A 22,000-nucleotide genomic window follows, 5' to 3' on the forward strand; every position below is an offset into this window, starting at 1 on the left:
ACACGCCGCCCCCTGCCCGGCCCCGCGGCGCGGGAGGCCGCCCCCCTCCATGGCCGCTCCGCGGGGCTCTACCTGCGCGCCCGCCCCGTGAGCAGCCGCGCTCCGCTCAGCCCCCGTCTCGGCCTCCCGCGGGCTGCGCGGCCCCATGGCAGCGGCGCGGCGCCGCGGGCTGCCCTGACCGCCTCGCCTCGCTCCCTCCCGCAGGGCTCGGGCGGCGGGACCGCAGCATGGAGCGCGCGCGCGGCGGCGCCTGCCTGCGCCTCGCCGTGCTGCTCGGCGTGTGGAGCGGCGCCGCGTGGGCGCCCGCCGCCGCCTGCCCGCACAAGTGCACCTGCGTGGCCGCCAGCGTGGACTGCCACGGGCTCGGCCTGCGCGCCGTGCCCAGGGACATCCCCCGCGGCGCCGAGAGGCTGTGAGTACGGGCGGGAGGCGCGCGGCGCCGCGGCGGGGCCCTCCGCACCTGCGCGGCAGCCCGGCCGGGCCCCGCATCCCYGCGCGCGGGGGCTTCGTTCCCCGCAAAAACCCGCGACCCCCGTAGCGGAGCCACGCGGAGCAGGAGGCGAATAGAGCCTCTGGTTTCTGCAGGGTGGCTGTGCTGGAGAAGCTGGCGCTCCGCGAGCAGCTCCACGGGGTGCCCCATGTGCGGGTGTCCTGCTCCCGCAACACYGCGTCCCAGGGCGTTTCCCAGTTGGCTTCTTAAGACGTCTCCAGCAAGGGATAAGTTAAAGGTTCAAATCCCTGGGACAACTCTGGCGCTCGCTGCATGCGGAGACCAGGATATCTGAGGTTGCTTCATGCCCAGCGCAGGGCATCGGTGAGAGGTGTCCCGGGGGATGACGAGGGGCTTGTCCTCCGYGTCACCGTGGGGCTCACGTGGATTAGGGTAATTCTGAAATGATGCTTAACTTCTCCAACAGTGCTGTAGGTTATGCAGTTTTTCTATTTTATTTCTTTCTGGCTTAGAGTTTGGCAGTTCTCAAACCCTCCAGCAGCTTTTCTCCAACTAGAAAAAAAGCGAGAGGAGGTTACTAAACACGGGAACATTGCATAGGTATTAGCCTTTTAAAAGCTAGTTCTGTCCCAGGATGAAGTTTTAGAGCTTTTATGACGCATTTATAGATGTACTTTTATAGTATAGAGAACTTTTAAATGGTAACAGTATGGGGTTTTTGTGTTTGTTTCTTTTCCATGACTGGARTATACTACTGTCTTTGCATTTTGTGAAATCTGGAGCTGTGAAATCAGCCTTGTATTTAGAGCCAGTTGTGCAAACAGCAGTTTTCAATTGTCAKTACTGGAGAAGGCTTCACCCCTGTGCACAAGGGTGCCACATTTGGGACGTGATGAGCAGTAGCCCTGCAGCGTGGAGGCCGTGAAGGCTGTGCTGGTAGCACACCAAGGCGGTCGGAGTAAGCTTAGCTCTGGATAACACCGATATTTGTGTGCATCTTAGCAACAAGGTGTGTGCTCAGATTTGAGGGCTGTGCTTAACATTTTAAATTTCAGGTTAAAATGAAGCACAAATGCAAGGTTAGTTGGTCAGCTCAAATGCCTTTGAAAAATAGTATGGTAATTTTGTTCTTGTTTGGAGTTTTGAAAGGCTGACTTTTTTCATTGGGCAGGACTCCCTTGTATAATGTGCCTGATAGAGGAGCATCACAGTTAACATCCCTATCAGCCATGGGGTTGCCAGGGTGAGTTTCTGGGCCTYGGAGTGCCAAGCATTCGGAAGCCCGGAAGGCTGAAGGCAGGCACTCATTGCCCGGCTCCTGCTCCTCATAACTTCTGGTCGAGTTTACAGATCTCTTAAATTCGAGGCCAGCAGCTGCATGAAGAACAGTAGTTGTTTCACAACCTTCAATTTGAACGTTTTACCTCGCAAACTACTGATAGATATGATGTCTAGCTGCCTTTTTTATTTTTTTCCTTTCTGAAATAGGGTGTTATAGGAACATTTGATTCCAAGCAACAAAATGAAATCGAGCTCAACAGTGACTTAAATTTTCTGGAAAGAGCATATGGAGGATCCCTTACTAGCAGACTGCTCTGTGCTCTTGAATACTGTCTTTGCTTTTTATTCTTCTAGTCTCACATGAACCTTTCCCTGATAAATCCCCTGTAATATAATTGTGCCATAAAGCTTGTACTTCGAGATTTGCGCCATCTAACTTCACTAACTTGAGTTACCTACTATAGGCAATAGAGAAGAAAAGGCCTTAATTCCCCTGGTCATCATTCTGCTCGTACATGACACGTGGGGTCAGGACACTGGATGTACCTAAGTATCTCACTGTTTGCTGTGGTCCCTGGCAACCTGTATTCGTGTCTGGCATGACGCTCATTGAGCTCTAGTCTTTGATTAGTTTGTCTAAGTCGAGACAGATGCAAACAATTTTTGTTTGTGACAAAAATTTTAAATTGTAGACAAGTATTTAGACACTGAAATTTTTTGAGTACATTTGTTAATGGCCACACACTGAGTGAATTTTTAGACTCTCAGACTGTGGAATAAGTCTGTGTTGCTTTCTGTATCCTTGTGAGCTAAGGTTTCTGTATGCTCGTCTAGTTTGGAAACTTTTCCCTTTGGCTTTAATTAATAAAAGATTTAAAAGCACCACTTAATCTTTCCCACTAAGCTTCTAGAGTTTTGTTTGTACAAAAGCTACAGAATGTTTGGGCTGCAGGAGCCAAGCTAAATATTATTTAAATTGTSTTAAAATGAAACCCAAGGAAAACTAGATTGAATGTATAACCTGAAGGAAAAGTAAGGAAACTATTGGGGAAGGTGAGTTGCCTTGTTGAGAAGCAGCATTAGGTGGAGTAGGGAGAGTGCCCTGGCACTGCGAGAACTGTCTGTCACCACAGCTTTCATGGCTGTTTTTCCATGAAAAATGAAAACCACACTTTTTTTTTCTTTCATGGCTTTCAGAGGAAGAAATTTCTGCRTAAATAATTCTATCATGGAACTCCCCAACAGCTTTTTTGTTTTCTTCATCTTAATAGTACTTTTCCAGATGCAGCAGCATTAGGTCTGTGCTGCCTTTGAGCTTGTTACTGCATTCTGTGTTTGTTAACTGGGTGGTGTGGATAGAAATTGGTTTGCTAGCCCCCGTCTCGTGCAGAGCTTGGAGGAGATGCAAATGCTGGGTGCTGCTACTACAGGAAGAAATGGCACAGGGCAGAGCAAGTAAGCAAGCGGAGACCCAAGTGTGCCATTTTCAAAGGGATCAGAAATTCCTTTTATGCTTCTAGGGAAGGAGCTCCCAGAATATCCCACATATTGCACAGGAAGGGAGAGAGATGAAATTGAGGCTAAAACATATAAATATGTATACACRAGCTCCATACGCTCCATGAAAGAACTTGTCTGTCAACAGAGTAATAGAGGTGACCTTGCAGCTTCCCTTCAGCGTGTCCTGGCCAATACCACACTTGTTAAGTATCTTAAAATCCCACCAAAAAGAAAGAAGAAGGTTCATGAGCCTCTTGTGTTTTGGAGAAAACTAATAACGTAGCAGTTAACTTTTGGTCACGGGTAGAATGAGTTCTCTTACTGCAAGCTTTGCAACTAGTAATTGCTAGCCTTGTGTGTGAATAATGGAGACAATTGAGGGTTTAGAAATCAAGCTTATGTTGATATATTAACAAAAACATTTATAATAATCTAATATAATGATCTGATTTTATCTGAAATGATAACATGTAAATGCAGTGAGCAGATTAAAGCTATTTACTTGGTGGTTGYATCCTCTTCTACCAAGAGATAAAAGTGGTATGGAGAAAATAGTCAGAGGTGTTAATACATGGGTAATATCTGCCTTCTGTTTAAATAGGAAAGTTGAGCCTTTTTTTTTTTTAACAGGAGAAGCAATAGACAGAAAGGGGGTTAGTATCATTGCGTGTGTGTAAAAGTTTATTTGGAAAATTAAGCCACTTGTTTGCGTTSTTCATGAATTTACACTTGGTAGTACTTGGTATATATCTGATTTAGAATTGATGCCTTCTCTGGGATATTTTATTTTCATTTTTTAACCTGGGGAGAATCTTCGCTTTCCTGAACGGATAAATCTTGCAGGACTAATCAACTCTGTGCTCTGCCTGAAAAGCTAAATTGAGTGTGTCCACATTTAGGTGCAATTTAGGAGCTTAGTCATCTGCTTACTCTGGAGTTTTCATGTGGTCTGGGGTTTCTGTTATACAAATATATTATTATGGTGTTTTTGGCCTAGGTGAATGTTGCTGCTGAAGTTGGGTTGGCTTGGAATAAGTCTTCAACTTCCTCAGTTTTGTCTGCAAATTAAATCTAAGCTTGTGTCTTGGAAGCTTCCGTATTGCTGGAGAACACACTGTGAAGCACATAAGGATGTAACTGTACAGAGCTGTATCCCTCCTCCCGTGGATTCAGCTCTGTGGGAATGCTTCCCACTGGGAAYTATCCTCCTGCTTCTGGTAGGAATAGCCTCCAAAAGCCAGCGTGGGGCCCTGGTCCTGTCCCAGGGAGGAGGCTTACRTGGTTTTGGCTTAGATAATATCAGAACTTGCTATCAGAAGTGCTTATCCTGGGAAAGCTGAGCTGAGTTGCTTGGATTAGTACGTGTAATTGCTAACTTGGTAGTGACTAGCTGTGCCTGACTGAATGTCTTGCAGTATTAAATTGATATCCAATTTCACAGTGACGAGAGCAGGAAAGAGGATGATATTAATGCCCTTGTAACTCGGGTAACTTGTGCTGGTCGCTGTCTTSTGGTCTGTGGCTGTGCTCTCAGTTTTGGGTAAGAGGCTGAGATCGAGCAACCCGCTTACTTGATGCAGATTACTTGGGTGAATTGCCATGAGACTCTTCGCTTTGTGCTCTTATTTTTCCAGTTGAGGTTGACGCCTGCAGAGGTAGTAGGTGAAAGAAACCTTGTCCTTCCAAAGAACAGTCGCTGTCTCTTTTGTAGTCCTAGAATGTACTGATAGGTATCGCTTTGATTTTTTTTCCTGCAATTTGTGTGTATGCAGAGAAGCACAAGTGTATTGAAGTCAGCCTCGGTTGTCTGCATTTTTTCAGGCCTGTGCAGATGGTTGCTGCGCTGTTGCAGCTGATCTGGTTTTTTCAAATAGCATTTTGCCAGTTGTTGGTCTGGTGGGATCCATTTTTCTGGATTAGCAGACTTAATGGTGCCTGAACCGCAAGTTGGAGGGTTTGAGCTATTGCTTAGGTATTGCAAACGTGTTGGCTTACGCCTACTTYACCAGGGTCAAGCGGAGAACTGTTTTGCTTTGGGTTCAGACAGAAATAYGTCAGACTGAAATGCAGGATTCTTCCTTAGTCACAGCCCTGATGCTCTTGGTTTATTCCATGTCCTCCACCTGCTGAGGTGGTTGCAATGCTCAGGTGGGTTTTCTGAAGCATGAACCGAATTGCCCCCCATGCTTGAGCTTACAACAGCAGTGAGTGTCCMGCAGTGTTGCAAGGCAGGAAAATTGGTGTCTTAGCATATATCTAATTAAAAAGCAAACTTTCCCTCCATGCAATAGTTCCTGACTTTTGTGTCTTTCTCTTTATGTTACTTGCAACTTTGTCTATATCCAAATCTACAAAGCCTAACTAAACCTTGTCAGTTCAGTATGAGCAATGCAAGCTGCACCTTCTGCACCCTCTTTTATCTTCAAAAGATAAAAGAGGGGCYTCCAGCTCCATGAAATACTATGTTGTCGCAAAATCTTTGTCATTAGAAGATCAGTCTTCCTTTTTAAGTTAACCTGAAACACCCAAGTGATTTGTGTGAAGTGCAGGTCTTGGGATATGCCTCACTGTGCATCCGAACGTGAGAACTGTTGAATTATCTCAGGTGTTGTTAATCTTTGGAAGAAAAGGTAAAAGGCTTTGCATGAGCAATCAAGTGCCTCTCATTCCTTTGGCTTATTTATTCTTCGTAACTACAGACAGATACAGATACTCAGAGGATTTCTCTAGTTTAATATTAAAATATTGTTCCACAGTGGCTCATCTTTTATGGCTGGAGCAGGTTTGTGAGTGCAGCTAAGGGTGCTGTTCTGTGCTAGCGGATTGTGCATGCTGAGGGCAGAGGGGATGACTAGAAGCCAAGATTTCCAAGGTATTTATCTTGCCATGCTTTGCTCTTAGGAGCACGCACGCTTGAGCAATGTTATCTAGAAAATGTCATCGTGGTGGCGCTTGTATCATGGTCAGTTCTGCGCTCAGTCTTCTTGTGCAGGCAGTGAGATAGACCCAGGCTGTTTCTCCCAGGTTCCCTTCTGCTCCTAGCCTGATAAGGGGTTTCTGTTCATTCCTGATGATTGAGCTCCATCATTACCCTGCGCCTTGGGTTTTKGCCCAGGGGCTGCTATTGTCATTCCAGCCCATTTTAGGTTTATTACCTGGTTTTGAGTGGCGGGAGGGACCAGTTTGACCTTTTTTCCCCAATAACTCTCCTGGTGAGTAAGGGCTGCATTGGGAGAGTGCTGCAGCTGCCACGCAGCCCGAGCACTTTTGCTTTTGGGAGGTTTATTCAAGCCTTTTCTCCAGAAACCTGTAATGCTTCCACTATTTTCAGATCTCCTTTCAATGTTGGCAGTCAGATGCCTCATTTAAGACGCTGAATGGCTCTTGGGCATGGAAAGAACTTGTTCTTCCCCACTGAGAAATGGCCTTGTCAACAACTGAAATTCYTTTCTAATGGTACTAAATAAATAACAGATCTGCTTATTTACACAAGGGACCAGGTCTGCGATCTTATACTCACACAGTGAATTTTGGACCAGCTCTAAAGTTTGTGTTATCTCTAGAAGAGAATAAAAGAGAGATGGAGCTTAAGAAACTGTTTTTTACTTCTCTGCCAGAGACTTAGCTCCACACAACTGAAGCTGGTCTCTCAGTTGCCTCTGTCAGAATAAATGCCTTGTATTTCAGTTTGCAACCATCTGTTTGGTGGTTGCAATATATATTTTTAATCTTATGATTGATGGATTTCTGGATCATGAGATTTTTGACCTTCTTATCTGGTATTTGTTGTGGTTGCTTCCCCCTACTTTCCCCACCAGAAGAACCTGAATTAATTTTTGTCCTTATAGTGGGAAACAGTTTTAACCAATGGCTCTGTTCTTACCTCTCTTGTCACTTGTGGAGGGASAATTTTTAATAGCCATTAGTTCAGCGAAAATGAGCTGAAAGAAAAGAAAGTGTTTCAGTCTGAATTTTAAGAAAATCTAATGTCTTAGTCGGTTCTTTTTTTCTTTACCCGGTGACACATATTGCTTTAATTAAGTTGAAGTAACCCTCAAAAAGATTCAAAAATTTACGTGTAGATCAATTTCAGAATTTGTCTTGATCACAACATGGTGTTTAGCAATCCTTTCCTTAAAACTTACAGTGCTGTTGCAGAGGAGTCCTTAGCTTCTTGTATGGACTAGGCTTTTGGGAAGCAGCTCTTGGGCTTCGTGCTTTGGGGCCAGCCAGATTTGCTCCCTGCTCGTGCAGAAGAACCTGCAGGAGAGCAGCCCAAGGGAAGCAGTGTCTGGTTACTGAGCAAAAACCCCCCAAACTGATCAAGCATGGGAGAGCCAGATTTGTGAGTAGTGTTCGCATGGCTGATGCCTCACAGGCTGCCTCGTGGAGCTGCGGTCGTGCCAGYGTGAGGTGCAAGGCAGTTAGCAGGGATGCCATTCCTAAGGGGTTACCTGGAGAGACCTTGACCTTCGTTGTGTGGAGTTGTGTAGTCAGCTCTCCTAGGATGGCACGTGGACCTCACACCAAAAATCAGGACCCATCACTTGTCTGTAAGGGTTCAGCACTGCTCTCTAGAACTTCATAGCTATTTCTGTCCCGCTGTCAGAGGCAGCTCAGGGCTCCTGTTCCAGTGAGAGGAGGGAGGATGAACTGCTTTGGGGGTTAATAGCCTTTCTTAACAGCCCGTGAAGGTGCTTGGTAGGAACGGRGAGTAGGGCCGACCACCTGGGCCCTGCTGACAAACACCATTTCGTGAAAAGATTTGTTTTTCTTTGGTTTTGGTGCTTATGCGTATGCAGGGAACTGTCCACATGAAGAAACAAATTACACTGTTTTACAAAACGACAACTTTTTTGTTTTTTTTTTGTTTATTTAATGTGTGATGTCATATGGAAATAAATGGGGCAAGGTAGGGCACCGTAGAGTTGAGGGCAGTCAGTCTGATTATCTGCTTGCCTCTGTTCATCTTTTTTGGTCTTTGCTCAAAGCTATTGGAGGTTTCTCCATGGGTACCAGGCCTAGTACTAAAAAAAAACACATGCTCCTGTAATGATGTTGCCAGTCATGAGGGCAGAAATGGTGGTAAGCGATCTGTCATATGAGTGAGCTCAGACTTCTCCTCTCCTGAATCACAACAGTGYAACATGCAGCTTTTATATCTGCCCCACACTTGTCTTTGGGCACCGCTGAGCTTGGCTGGGACGGGCCAGTGCTGSAGCGTGTGGTTTCTGTGAATGAGCTTTCTCCTGAAGTGCTTCACAAGACAGGCTCTTAACACGTAAGTAAATAACCTGCTGAAAGCAGAGGCAGAGGTGCATTCCTGTGCATACTAATAGCTAGCTGGGGAACTAGTCCCTGCTCCCTCTTCTTTCGTTTGGACCTTTTCCTTTCTTCTCGCCACTGTTGAGAAAGGTGGTAATTAATTTGTACAAAATAAAAGTGTTAGTAGTACTACTAACACAYGCTGATATACAGATCCTGATAAATAAAACTGGAGATTATAAAAGATGCAAATGGCTCTGAGCCTTCTCAGATCATATAAATTGCATGTTCCAAGTCAGTTCAGTCAAACTGTCCTGTTGTATTAGAGCTTTCGCTAAAATCCTCGTCTTGATAGGTGCTGGTGAATGATGAGCACTTCAGGTATGCTCTGCTGAATAGTAAGTATTTCTTTGGAYATTTTAGCAGCTTTTCAGCTTGAGTGAAGTACTGAGTTACCTCTCGGGCAAAAATGGTGTCTAGCATTGGCAGCAGATGTAGTTTGATATATGACAAGTTACAGAATGGTTAATGTTGGAAGGGACCTCTAGAGATCCTCTAATCTAATCAGTTTTCAGTCACTTAGATTGCAAGTCTCCTAATATGAAACCTTGACTTGAAAAGGCCTTTCCACAACCAACTTGCCCCAAAGTAGAAAGGCTTTCAGTTCCTGCCCTCAGGTTTTCTGAGGGGAGTCCCCAAAGATCACCCTGAAATGGAAGAAATTTCACTGGAATTTTGTGATTCTTCTTGAAAAATATTATCTTGTCAAGGATGGCTTATTGAAAAAATTGGTAACTTGTAATTGAGGTTTAGATGACTAGGTAGTTGAACTTTATTTTACTGTTGTTTTATTTCTTGACCTTAAGTAAATAGTGAAGAGCAGGACTATAGGACTGSCAGCAGTCTTGCTGTCCTATAGAATATGACGATTATACAGTTACTGGGGCACAAAGTTGACATAGCAGATGTGGTTACATATAAAGCCCATAAAAAAAGTCATTGCATATCTGTGGATGTGCTGTGTTTAGTGGCAGATATGGAGGAATCACATTACTAAAATTGACCACATTTTTAGGAGAAAAAAAAAAAAACTGCTTCCTAAAAGCAGTTCAGATGTCACGTCAGACAACATTCCTGTCAGTCATGGTGCATTCTTTGCCTTCATTTTAGTGGCCCTTTATTCCAGAGACTTTTCCCAACTTTATCTTTTGTCCATATAGCAGTTTTGGTTCATTTGGGGAGGCTTGATGTTAAGTACCCTTYCAAAGTGCTGATTTTGGAAAACGATGGAGGAAACTGCTTGGCTTTGCTCGTCTCGCCTTTCTTCTCTGCCAAGGTGGCAAAGGAGGTAGTGGTTACATCACTGCATAGTGGTTACAACATCGTTTAGTGAGGTGAGAATTTAGTTCCTTAATTACAAGCTGCTCTGAAGTTGCAGACTGCTGAGAAGGGATTTGCTGTTTCCTCATGGAGAGCTGGGCAGGGAAGGTGCTTCAGGAATGAGGCTGGGAAGCAACGAGATGACTCATCTTAAGTAAGTCCTACAGGGAAGTGATTCTACATTTTTGAAATTGCTGAATAAATACGRTACGGAGGTGAGCTGGAGACAAGAGGATCACGGTGAAACAAAGTTCTAGAACAAAGATAAAGCATTTGTTTTCCAAAAATGCAAGTGTATGTTGAGAAATAAGGCCCCCAGGCAAAGAAGGTGTTTTTTCAGTGAGGGGAACATATGTCTTGGATGCCAGTTTCTCTGATAAGAATGCAAAAGTATCTGAAACAGAAGCTGACAGTCCTTCAGAATAATGAGTTTTAATAGATAACATGAAAAGCCACCAGTAGATAAGGACTGATCAAAAGCTTTTTTTTTCCTTTTTTTCCTTTGGCATGGGAAGTTTTTGAGTTGATTTCTCGTGAGAATTGTTAGAAGTTGAAAATGGATTATTCCTAATTAGCATTAACTATGTTTTTTAGAAGACATTTTCCAAGAAGGTCCTTTTGTAGTTATCAGCTGTAGATGAAGCTYGGTGCAAAATGGTTTTATCAGGATGAGTTGTTTCGGTAACTTGAGCAAATGTTTGTGTAGACACCTAATTGTTTTTAGGGAAAAAAAAAAATTGAGTTTTCTGGAATGTACAATTCACTTAGCAAACACGGTGAAACAGTTTCAATTCGCTCCATCAAATCAAGTGTGGTGTTGAAAACCACAAGTAAGAAGAACACAAACAATGTGGGARAGGGGGATGGAAGGATTCAGCTTGGAGAGTCAGGAAGATGGCTTGTGGTTGTCATCTCTGGATGCAGCTTTTCSCTGAAGTCACGTTAAAACAATCTAGAATTAGTTTGGGAATGTAGAATATCTTAATTGTCATGTGAGATATTAAGAGAGTATTGGTACTTTGAGAASTCAGTAAACACGTATTCTTTTCATGAGTGTTAGAAGAYSAATCATTTGGCTGTCTTGGTTAAAGAAGGAATTGGTTCTTTACAAAAATGAAATTAGATTAATTTGATGTAGCTTTCTGTTCTTCCTTTTTTCTTGTCTTTGTCTTTACAAGAGATGTTAATACTTAAGCAAGTGATGTGGAAACTATGGGAATCTGCACATTGCACAAATCCAGTCCCAACTCCTGAGTTCCCGCATTGCTCAAGTTGAGATGAAAATATGTTAAATCTCAAGATATGCAGATTGTTCTGCCAGAGGGCTCCAGGGCAGTGCTATAACCGAGGAGCTGAGCATGGTGGCTTTGAAGTTCTTGGATTGGAGGCCCAAGAGAAGTGCCAAGGGCCTTTATGGGGAATTACAGTCATTTAAGGTTAAGAGGCTAGTGGCAATCTATACCCATTAAAGTCAAATTAACTACATAGCAGAAATGCTGGAGATTTGTTAAAATAAAACAGATACAGGGTGTGTGAAGAACAAGGAAACCAAAAGCCCACGTACAGGAAATGGCTCCATCTATGCATAAGGGAGTGGGGTTTTTGTTTTTTTTCTTTTTACTTTTTTTTCCTGTTAATGAGCACAGCATTAGTGTGTAACCAAGCTAAGCACCAAAGTGCTCCCAGAGAGGGATGAGTTTTACTGAAGAGCTTTTCGCCCCCGGCTCTGCAGGGAGCATTTTACAAAACGAAGACGTGCTCCCCATGTTTGCACTTGGAGCTGGCCGAGTGAATGGCTAACTTGCCCAGTGAGCACTGGTTACCAGCAGGTCAGGTGTTGGTGTCCATGGTCCCCTCACACAGCAATGGGGTGCTGAGGAAATGAACCCAATAGGGAGGGTCTAAAGGGACGACTCAGCTGTCACTTGGGCAGGTGGTTTGGGTTGGCCAAGTTTGGTCTAAAATGTGGGAGCTTCCCAGGTCAGAAAAAAAGCACAACTTAAATATATATTAAACGGTCTGTTTTAAAGCAAAGACACTGCTTGAGTAGGACCACCAAGCCAAGAGGGCTTTGTGTGCTTGTGACTTTGCCCAGACCKCACAGATGCTAAAAAGGACATGGTGAGGAGCGGTGCTGAGACCCAACCATCTCTACTAGAGTTTTTAGCGTGTGTGCTTTGGACCAGACATCTTTCTTTCTTTTTTTTTCTCCTGCTAGGTAGCTAGAGATATAACTTGGCTACCAGAACTAGCTGCCACGTGGAGAGTTAAATGAAAATGCAGGAACTTTGGTACAGCCTTGGCATTGGACCAAGGACTTGTCTGAGTATGTTGAAGACCTAGAACTGTGATGAGGAATCAAGTTCTGGATTCCCTTGGAAACTAAATGTGCGTAGAGGTCAGCAGGTAGCAAACTGAYGTCTGAATACTAAGGAATTGTTGCAGTGTGATGCTGTCATTTTGAATTTTTGCATCCTTGTGAATATGAATCTTGAAGTTTTGTATAAGGTTTTGGATTTGTGTATACATATTGAGTTATTGATTTGAGTATAAGTTTGAAAAAATTCAGCATGTGATTATTTTTGCTTGTTGGCTTTTCTGTACAACTTGTGATATTTATTGTGTTGTTGATGGTTTGTCAAACTCGATTCTGATCTTGTATCTTGAGGAATTATAGGCTCAGCGATGTTGAGAATGGGTATATTTGTTTGCCAGAGTACATAAGTCTAGAAGATGGAATATGGAGTCCTGTGAATTTAGCACATGGTGTAATAAAACTATGACAAATGGATTTATTCCTCAAGTAATAAATTTTCTAAATTCCAAGGACGAGGGTGAGGCTTCAGCTGAACAGCATCCAGATGTCCTGGAAGAGTTTGGTGGCTCAGCAGAAGAGTTGTCAACTGAAATTTGTTTAAGCAATGTAACGGAGGAAATCTATGCACTTCTAATGCTGTTTGAAGCTGTGTAATGACATGCTCTGGAGAATGCTGGAGACATTTTAAAATGTTTAAATATCTGGCTTAGGTTCAGTAGATTGTCTTGAGAGAAGAATGAAAGATGAAGCAATTGGGAGGAATTCTTGCTATGAAGCAGGGTTTGCTCCAGCTACTCCAAACATCCCTGTTTGTAATATGTGTGTACACTGTGTGACTTGCTTKTCAGCGTCTACCAAATGTGTATTGAATTAAATAGTTATTAGAGCATAGCAGGACATGTTTATGAGTAAAGCTCACTTTAACAGTTCAATCTGAACTCATTTTCATGCTGTCTTGTACCATTCCAGTCTAATTCATGTTTCCATTCCCACTGAATTAATTACTTTGGTGTCTGTTTTCTCAAAGCTGTCACTAGGCCTGGGTTTAACACGTTGCGTGCTGAAATGAGAAATAAAATGGCAGGAGAGACCAAGTACCACCAGCATGGGCTGCAACTTGAGCAGATCACAGTTTCTTTCCCTTATGGTGCGAGTRGGACCAAGTGCTGCTGGCAGACTGGAAGAGGAGGCCAAGTTTCCTCCCTGGGATTTTCTTGGAGTCCCTTGGGACWGTGTTATTGACTGTGAAATGACACAGCAGTAACTGGGTTCGTGTGCCCATGAGTGAGATACATGTGAGATGTAAGGTACAGGTGCCCCCTGTATTGTCGAAAAGGTAGGAATTCTGTCCAATATGAYTTTTGTCTTAAAACATATCCACACATGGGCATTTGTAGAAATGTAATGGATATATATTAAATTCCCCTTTAGGATTATGGTACGAATTTGTCAGAGTCTTTGACCCAAATAATTTCTTTTCAAAGGCATTTCTGTTCTTGCTTCCAGCGATTCTTCTGTACAGCAGTGTGTTAGAAAGCCAATTAAGACGAGATGTGAAAGTTTAGGCTTTTGTGTTTGAAACCCACTAGCRAGCCCATAATAAGCTGCCAGGCTTTTTATGAAGGAAACATAAAATATTATGTTGCCCACAAACACGGACTGTAAACCACKAAGGTCTGCGAGACTTCAGTAACTTCGCAGTCCCAGAATTTAATTGACCAATAGGTTAACCTGTGGCAGTTGCCTTTTTAGTAGTAGTGTTAGACCTGCTGTGAACAGGAGGAGGAAAGGTAATGTAGTATATCCAGGGTTTAATCCCTTTTCTTCAACTGGAAGACCCAGCCCTCAAGGGAGGGCTTTGCTGGACCAGGTAAAGGTTCAAGASAGGTTTGTTTTTTGGAACAAAGAAGGCAGTTATCAAAAAAATCACTGAACAGTTTAAGGAGAGCTGAACTTCAAGCCAGACAGTTGTGTTGTAGTTAGAGCGTTGTCCAAATACTTTCTTTTTTTAGAAAAGGAAACTTGTAGTCAGAGTTGGCTACTAACTTTCAGAAAGATTTCTTGGAATGGTTGGGTTTAAGGCCTRTGTGCAAATAGGGGTTGTATAAGTCGTCAAGGGATAGAGAAAAAGCAGATCTCGAGGTGGGTACTGAAGAGCAAGTTGACTAGAAAGTGTTTCCCCCAGCAAGGCGCTGCATATCCCACCCTGTCTTTCCCCTCTCTTTACCATTATCATTAGTTCCTATCTGTGATAGGAAATACTGTTTCCTGACCAGAGAACCTATTGCTTGCATCATTTAGGTATGTTCTGCATTAACACACTTAAACTGACAGTTTATTCAGGTTTTTTAAGCCTTTTTGTCACTTGAATTTTAGTAGTAGTTTGACATTTATAAATAACCGTCAGAAATGCCTTTTAGTGCTACAAAGCAAACACTTGTCTGCACTCTGGGGCAGCTCACATACGACTTAATTGCCTTTCATCTTATTAATGTTCTGCTTATCCATTAGGAAGATTCACACTAGGATTGATGATAGTAAATGCTTGAAAAAGATGAGTGGGAAAAGAAGTATTATGCATGTATCCGTCCATAGGACTGCAACTTTCTGTGGCAGATTGAAGTAAATAATTCTGACCGTGGATGATACAGACTTAGTAGAATTATTGGCCTAAATTTTGAAGACTTTAGCTGTTTAAAAAAAAAAAACAAAAAAACAAACTTCTGTAGTCTGTTTTTGTGACAAATTTAAGTTACATTGCCAAAAGGTGAAGATTTCCAACTGGAGCAGGTTTGTCCCTGGTTATAAATACTGTAGGCATATTTGCTTAGGTGTCTGTCAGTATAAACTGTGAGCTGAATCATCATCTCTATCAAAGTTCTGTTCGAAGGTGCCAAAGCTCCGTTGTCAAGTGGCAGAGTACTGTCTTCGGCTTTGGTTTTTCTTAAGTTGGGGTAAGGGATTTCTAGGGAAGCATCAGCAGGCTAAAATGGCAGGAAAAGGAGCTAATTCCTTCTTGGACTGYGTGGGAGGCTTAGGCAGGGACCACATGAGAGCAGTTGGGTGTGTTGAGGAATGAGTAGTGTTTTTGTCCTAGATGCATCAGTACAATTACCTGCACTCATTGAAATACTTATTTTGTCCATGAATGGAGAATAATGTTCTTACTTCTAAAAATGAAAATATAATTTTTTTTAAATATCTGAGAACATTAATAGTAAGTGTACTAAGAAATCACTATTATTTCTCCTCTGGAAAAGGAGAATGTACTTCTTATTGTGCTTAAGCCTCAGAATATGTCTGTCTTGTCTTTGACCGTGTGATTTACTCCAGAAACATGAAGTTTGTTACCATGACAATTGCTTTTTACTTAATGCTTTAAAGGAATATAACTTCATGGTAGCAGAGAAAAAACATGATCCTGAAAATAAAATAGAAAGCATTTTATTAATTTCCATTTGAACACTCACTTATTTCTTCTAAGAAGTAGTAGATCTATCTTACCGATAGGATCTAGAGTGAAATGGAAAAAGATGGRTTTAAGTAGCAGTCATCCCGAATGCCTTGCATGGAAATACGTATGCAATAGAAAATGCCTGGAAATTGTGCCAGCCAGCACTGAGTTTCCCCCCTTATAGTTGCTCTCAGAGTGATTGCAAGTGATTAAAATGTTCTCAGCACTTCAAAGGCTCCCCCCTTGTGTTTATAATTGTACTTGTGGGGAACTTAAATGACTGGCCAGGGTGGCTTCAATGCAGTATTTGTCAAATTGCAAGCCTGAGAGTGAAGGTATGTCTGGAATTTCTTGGTCTTAGTTTTTCCTTGAATTCCTTTCTGTACCTCCAGAAATGCTCAGCTTGAAGCAGTATGTGAGAACAGCCATTTGAATTTCCAACATGATTTCAAGGTCAAGGGTTGTGCAGGTTTCAGGCGATTGTCAAATGTGCATAAATGTAATCTGGTAATCTTTGTTTTACTGAATTGTACTTGAAATGGGAGAGAGATTAAGCCTTCCTATCAGAGAAGAGGTGTATTTCAGTGCACACTCATGTTGCTAAAACTGAGATAAATAGGTAAAGTTTCTATTTTGTTCAGTCAGTTTGTGATCCCATCTTCTTTTCTACGAAATAGATCTCTGGGCTCAATTTTCTTATGCAGTGTTTTTCCCTAATGCCTATGGACAACGAAAAGACAAGTGCAGAGAACAGAGACCCTAGTTCTTAGCGCTGTGCTAGTGATTCCAGTCTTGCATGGACTATCAATTAATACATCCTATTAATTTTGACCTAAGTAGAATTTGACTCTAACTAGAGAGTATTTTGTTCTATTCTGTAAAGGTACAAATTAGATAATAGTGTCTGCTCTGTTTTTTTTGGTGTGCTTATTACAAGAAAAAGCTGCAGAAAATAAGCCAGCCCAACATGTGGTTGCAGTGGCCTTTCCTTGTCATGGAAAAGAAGTTGCTTTAAATTGGAATCTGGAATATGAGTTAGCTGATACTGAAGCAGGGCAGCAGGTAGCACTTAGTACATGTCCCTGCAAGAGAGAGATGCTGGTGAACAGTCTAAGTGTTGGAAAATTAGGAGTTTAAGCAGAGAACAAAGTAAAGAATTGGCAAAAGGGAAACAGGTCAGCATGATTAACACGATTTAAAAAAAAAAAAAGGATAAAGAGGCTGCCTAATTGGAATTCTTGAAAAAAACCTAAATCTGTTCTTGAATTTTGCTTTTTTCTTCTCTCTTAGGTAGGATTAGAGTTTTCCTTGCAAATGCCGGTAGCTCCCTAGCCACAGGCCAGGCTCACGTGRGGATAAAGGGCCCTAGGGCTGCGTCCTTATTTAGAGGTTCAGCTCCTGCTCCAGTGGGGCCTTAAGATTTTTAGGCTTAAAGAAATTGGGATCTTGAGAGGGAAAGAAGGGTAGAACAAGCACTGATGCCAGAAACTTGTATGAGGGCAGTGCGGTAATGGGAAAAAGCACAATTCATGAGGAGTGTCCAACAGCTGCTTGAAATTGTAATGGCACAATTGTTTTGGCAATTCGTGCTGTTGATAGTGCTCCACTGATGAAGTTACTTTCTCTTAACTAAATCTCKGTTTTAGTTATATTGCCTGAATCCCCTGTGTTTATTTTTTCTTTTTTTCCTCTCTCTAGTGATCTAGAAAAAAATAACATCACAAGAATCACAAAGACTGACTTTGCAGGACTGAAGAATCTGCGGGTCTTGTGAGTATAAAGTAAAACTTGACTTTCTTTAGAAGACTCTTCTAGGCTGCTGTTAAGCATGTCTGTGATTCTGGAGATCGGATGCTTGTGATTTGTCTTTTACCCAGTTGTTATCTTTCCAAATGGGGAAAAAGTACAATTTATAACATGAAACAGTTAATTTTAGTAGTGTATTAAACAGCTGTTTCATTGCTTGGCTTTTAATAAATACTGTGTTAAAGATTTTGATTTGCTTTGGAAGCACTTGGGCTTTCATCATTTGTAGTGAAACTGCATTGACAGCAAATGGATCTTTCACGTTTAGGCTGCYTTAAGGTACAGTCCTGTTGATAGAAGTTGAAACGTAACTTGATTTAAGAATATTTGGAAGGTGTAGGACTTATATGAAAACTATGGATTATTTTTACTCTAATATGAAATATTTAATTAAAACAAATATTATAGGCACTGCTGCCTCTTGATAGAGAAGAAACACACAACCTGTCCAGTTCCACATAGTTTCTTATGATTGCCTTCTGCAGTTGCTGTTTTCAGCACCTTTTTAAGTCCTAAAAACTGCAGGTCTTTGAARTGAACATTTATTTAGTGATATTCCGTTCATGAAAGACTTGGGTATTTTCAATGAAAAAGCAAGTCTTGGCTGCTAGTACCTTAACACTTGTGGAACAAGCTGCCCTGTACTAGGGAGACRGTTCCAATCCACAAAGGACTTGCTTTCCTGTGTTGAATTTCTCATCTCTAGCAGTGGCATCATTTAGACTTGGTTCCTGCCCAGCTGTCAATACCATTTTGGAAGTCTTTATTAAAATCTTATTTGCAGATAGTGTGCTATTATTCATCTCAGKAGTTGTTTTGATTTCAGTGAGTTTTTTTGCTACTGACTGTAATGTTGCTACTGCCACATGCCCCAGCACTCACTGATACTAAATGGCCTTAACAACAGGCAGAATCTGCAACTTGCATCTTGTATTTTTTCCTATATTGCTTGCAGGTTTATACAGTATGTTTGTTCAGCCTTCCTGACAAACGGCATATGGCATTTGACACACAAAAGTCAAAAGGATTAAACCAAGAATGCAGCTGCTGGGAAAACTATATATATATATATGTGTCTTCTAATATATGAAGAATAAGTAACTTTGTTAGTGTTAAAATATATTTGTGCCATTATGATTATTAGACAACAGAATTTCATGTTTGTCTAGATGAAAACTACTCCATAGAAGCCTAAGAAGCTCATTTCAGATTATCTTTGCTTGCATGTGCATGACCGCAGTGTAAATCAATACCTATTATTGCCTGCAGGAGTTGAAGGCAATAATAGTGTTTAAAATAAGCTAATGTTTAAAGACATTATTACAGAGAAGAGAAACTGTTTCAATTCAGTATCTTGGCAGCAGCGTTGGTGAGGAAAGCACCAATCCTGTTTTCCAACAGGATTTTTTTGCATATTGAACTTGCACTGCTCAGTGTTCCCAGGTGCAGAATGCTCCATCTCCAACTGAAGTTAGGGAGCTAGTCCCGTTGGACTGGGAGCAGTTGGTGTGTGCTTGGACAAGGACTTGTACCACCCTGCAAAGCCAAATCTTGTGTAAGTTTAGTGATTGATGAAGAACTTTGTGGGTAATAGACTTAACCATCTTCTTATCAGGGCAGAGCAAAAATGCTGGGACAGATACTACTACGAAGTGCATGTATGAAAGGAAAGGTTCAAATTGGACAAGTCAGTGATGAAATAAAATTTTTTGGCTGTGACCGAAATGGACTCTTCTGCCTGCTGTACGTGAGCTGGCTGAGGCTGCTCTTGCTGTCTGTGTTGACAACTTCCATGTGTTAATGGGAGGATTCCCTGGAGACGGTTCCAAGGTTGGGCTGGGAAGTCACATACAGTATATTTAGRTGGCCTAGAGATGTGGCCCCACCACTGCCTAAATGCTTCCGGGGATGTGCAGGAAGAGAGCACAGGGGACATAAAGGGACAAGAGAAAAGGGACAGCAAAGGTGTCCTCTGGAGCAGATCTGAGATGGCTGCAGAATGCAAAGCTGGACCAAAACTACATTGCATTTACGTTTCCTGCTGTTGCCTACCAGAGTTTGTCATTCCTCTGTAATTATGTTGCATAAAATAAGATTGCTGATGGTGTGACAAGCAGTCTCCAGACCAGCCCCCTTCCTAGAGTAATGGCTGTGGCCCCAAACATATGGGCACAAAAAGATCTAGTGCATCCTGGTGCTCAGGAGGCCTTTTGCATCAAGAAATAAAATCTAGAAGAGAACTKCATTTGCTGTGTGTGACCATACGGCCAGGTTTCCTTAATAAATSTTAGAACTGTAAACTTCAATTCTTTCTGGTGTTTCTGTGAAAAGCACTATATAGCATATGTGAAGTTTTATTCTGTTTTTTTCTGTTATGTTAAAATTAATTTGTATTTCTGCAATTGCAGACACTTGGAAGAAAATCAGATTAGTGTGATAGAACGAGGAGCGTTTCAGGATCTAAAGCAACTTGAACGGCTGTAAGTATCTCTGTTCATATGTCGATAAAAAATACAGTTTTTTCCATCTTGATTTCAATGATTATTCATTATATTCCGTGAATATAATGAATATTGATTATTCATTATGACGATAATATATGATTATTCATTATATTCCRTGAAAAGAGCTTCCTTTAATAAAAAAAGGTAGACCTGAATACCTGCCATGAATGAATTTGTTCCTAAGCACACTTGGCTTAGTATACACTAACACTGATAGTTTGTACTTGARATCAAATTTACCATTCTTTACCAAGAAAACACAAATGCTGTTAACATCCTGGTGTGGCTGGCTATCAGGAGGACGTTATCTGGGTAACTTCAGTGACTGGCRAATAAGTTTTGATTATTTAAAAGGAAAACAATGTCACCTGATCAATGCTAGTAAAGGCTGTGGTTGTGTCCTCTGTTTCACAACCAGACATTTTGTTAAATGGGCCTTTTATTTTGTTTTCTAGTTGGCTCCATTTGATTTAGTTGTGCGTAATGGCACGGCTATYAGCGGTGCCAGGGCATGGCACTAGGCTTGGTGTATCAAACACTTGTGCAGACTCCTGCTTTGATTACCAATTAAAAAAAAAAAACCATAAAGAAGTGGTGACTATTAAGGACATGACTTATTAAAATCCAGTTGCTGCTTTTAGTTGGGTGTTTGGTTTGAGTCCTGGGGCAGGAGGGAAAGGGCTTTCTCTGCCATGAAGCTGGGTTAATTTTGTCTCCCTGTGATGGGMGTGAACCAGAACTTGGGTAGTGCTAAAATACTTTTGGGAATTAACCTTTTTTACAGGTAAGTGACCAGAAATGACATGCCAGCTTGGAATGACCCTGGGTTAAATGTACTGAGGGGTCTTATTACAAATGTTCATTACAGTGGGCTGCAAGCAGTGATTTTAGTGCTGATKAGGGATTTGGTAGTAGCAAAGGGGCTTGAAGACTTAAGTCCCCGCTACTGATTGCAAAAAATCTGGAATACTGAATACCTTGGGTGAAAACTGTTTCAGGGGATGTTAAGATTYAATTTGCATTTAACTGGTCCTTTGGTCTCATTAAAGAGTTGACTTCTTTATTTCTTGTCTTGGATTACAAAACTCCCCTTTTAGGAATTGAGGGGCTGAGTTTTAAATTCTGATGATAACCTTTTTTTTWATTTTTACTATATCCAATACCTGTGTTTTGTAAGAACCCTTTTAGGTCAAGACTTCTGGCATGGTAGTTTAGTTGGTTTCACACTTGGGGGTGRTAAGAAAATAACCAGCTTAATATCTGAGAAATTAAGTACAGCTGTAGAAAACATCTCAGGCTAGCTTATCTGAGAGGGAGGGTGCCCTAAATACTAGTTCTTAATTTTAAGCTTATTATACGCAGGGAATTTTTTTCCATCATGGCTCTATTTTAGGTAAAATCAGATTCAGCCAAGCTAAGGAGTTTTGGGGGATGGAATCTCCAAAGCCCAGCTATTAGTAACCAGAAATAATAAATATTCCATGTGTTCTCTTAATGTGTTGTTTTTCTATAGGGACTGCTCTGTTAGGGAACAAAGCTAATGTATCTTGTGAAACCAGAAGTTAGGAAATTTGATCCTGCTAATAGTATCTGCTCAAGTATGTGATGTTTGAAAGTCTCACTGTTTTTTTTTCCTGTGTGAACTCTTAACTTGGCCTGTTAAACATACTGCATCTCTGCTTCTCTTTTAGGGTTGCCTGTCATTAAAATATTTCCTAAATGAATGTCCTATGAAAGGGAGGCCTGGAATCTTGCAGCCTTTTGGTATTTTAGCTTAAATCATTTTTAGGATGAAACTATAAATCCGATATTTTTGCTATGAGTCAGTAGGCTTTGGAGAATGAACTGTGTAAGTTTGGCTCGGATATAAAGGCTAAATTGAAACATTTTAGGTAATATTGAAGCTATTTTATTAAGTATTGTCAAACATTGCAAAATGTTAAYGAAGAAAGTATGATGGTTGAATTAAAAAACGCCTGGCTTTTTTCCATTTAATTTCTTTCAAATAACAAATAAAAATTTGCTTATATAGCTCAGACTTT

The 22,000-nt window shown here is 41.6% G+C and overlaps 1 protein-coding gene across 1 annotated transcript in view; it reads left to right on the plus strand.

Annotated features, from left to right (window-relative positions):
• The first annotated feature begins 227 nt into the window (after nucleotides 1-227).
• SLIT3 (slit guidance ligand 3) overlaps nucleotides 228-22,000 on the plus strand; it is a 337,579-nt gene continuing 315,806 nt past the window's right edge. Inside the window, exons 1-3 of the mRNA XM_026035707.1 lie at nucleotides 228-412; nucleotides 17,347-17,418; nucleotides 19,863-19,934. Coding sequence (XP_025891492.1) covers nucleotides 228-412; nucleotides 17,347-17,418; nucleotides 19,863-19,934 — 329 coding nt within the window. The remainder of the gene's footprint in view (nucleotides 413-17,346; nucleotides 17,419-19,862; nucleotides 19,935-22,000) is intronic.

Source organism: Nothoprocta perdicaria, unplaced genomic scaffold, assembly GCF_003342845.1.
Source record: "Nothoprocta perdicaria isolate Ctin4 unplaced genomic scaffold, notPer1 scaffold_165, whole genome shotgun sequence".
Lineage (NCBI taxonomy): Eukaryota > Metazoa > Chordata > Aves > Tinamiformes > Tinamidae > Nothoprocta > Nothoprocta perdicaria.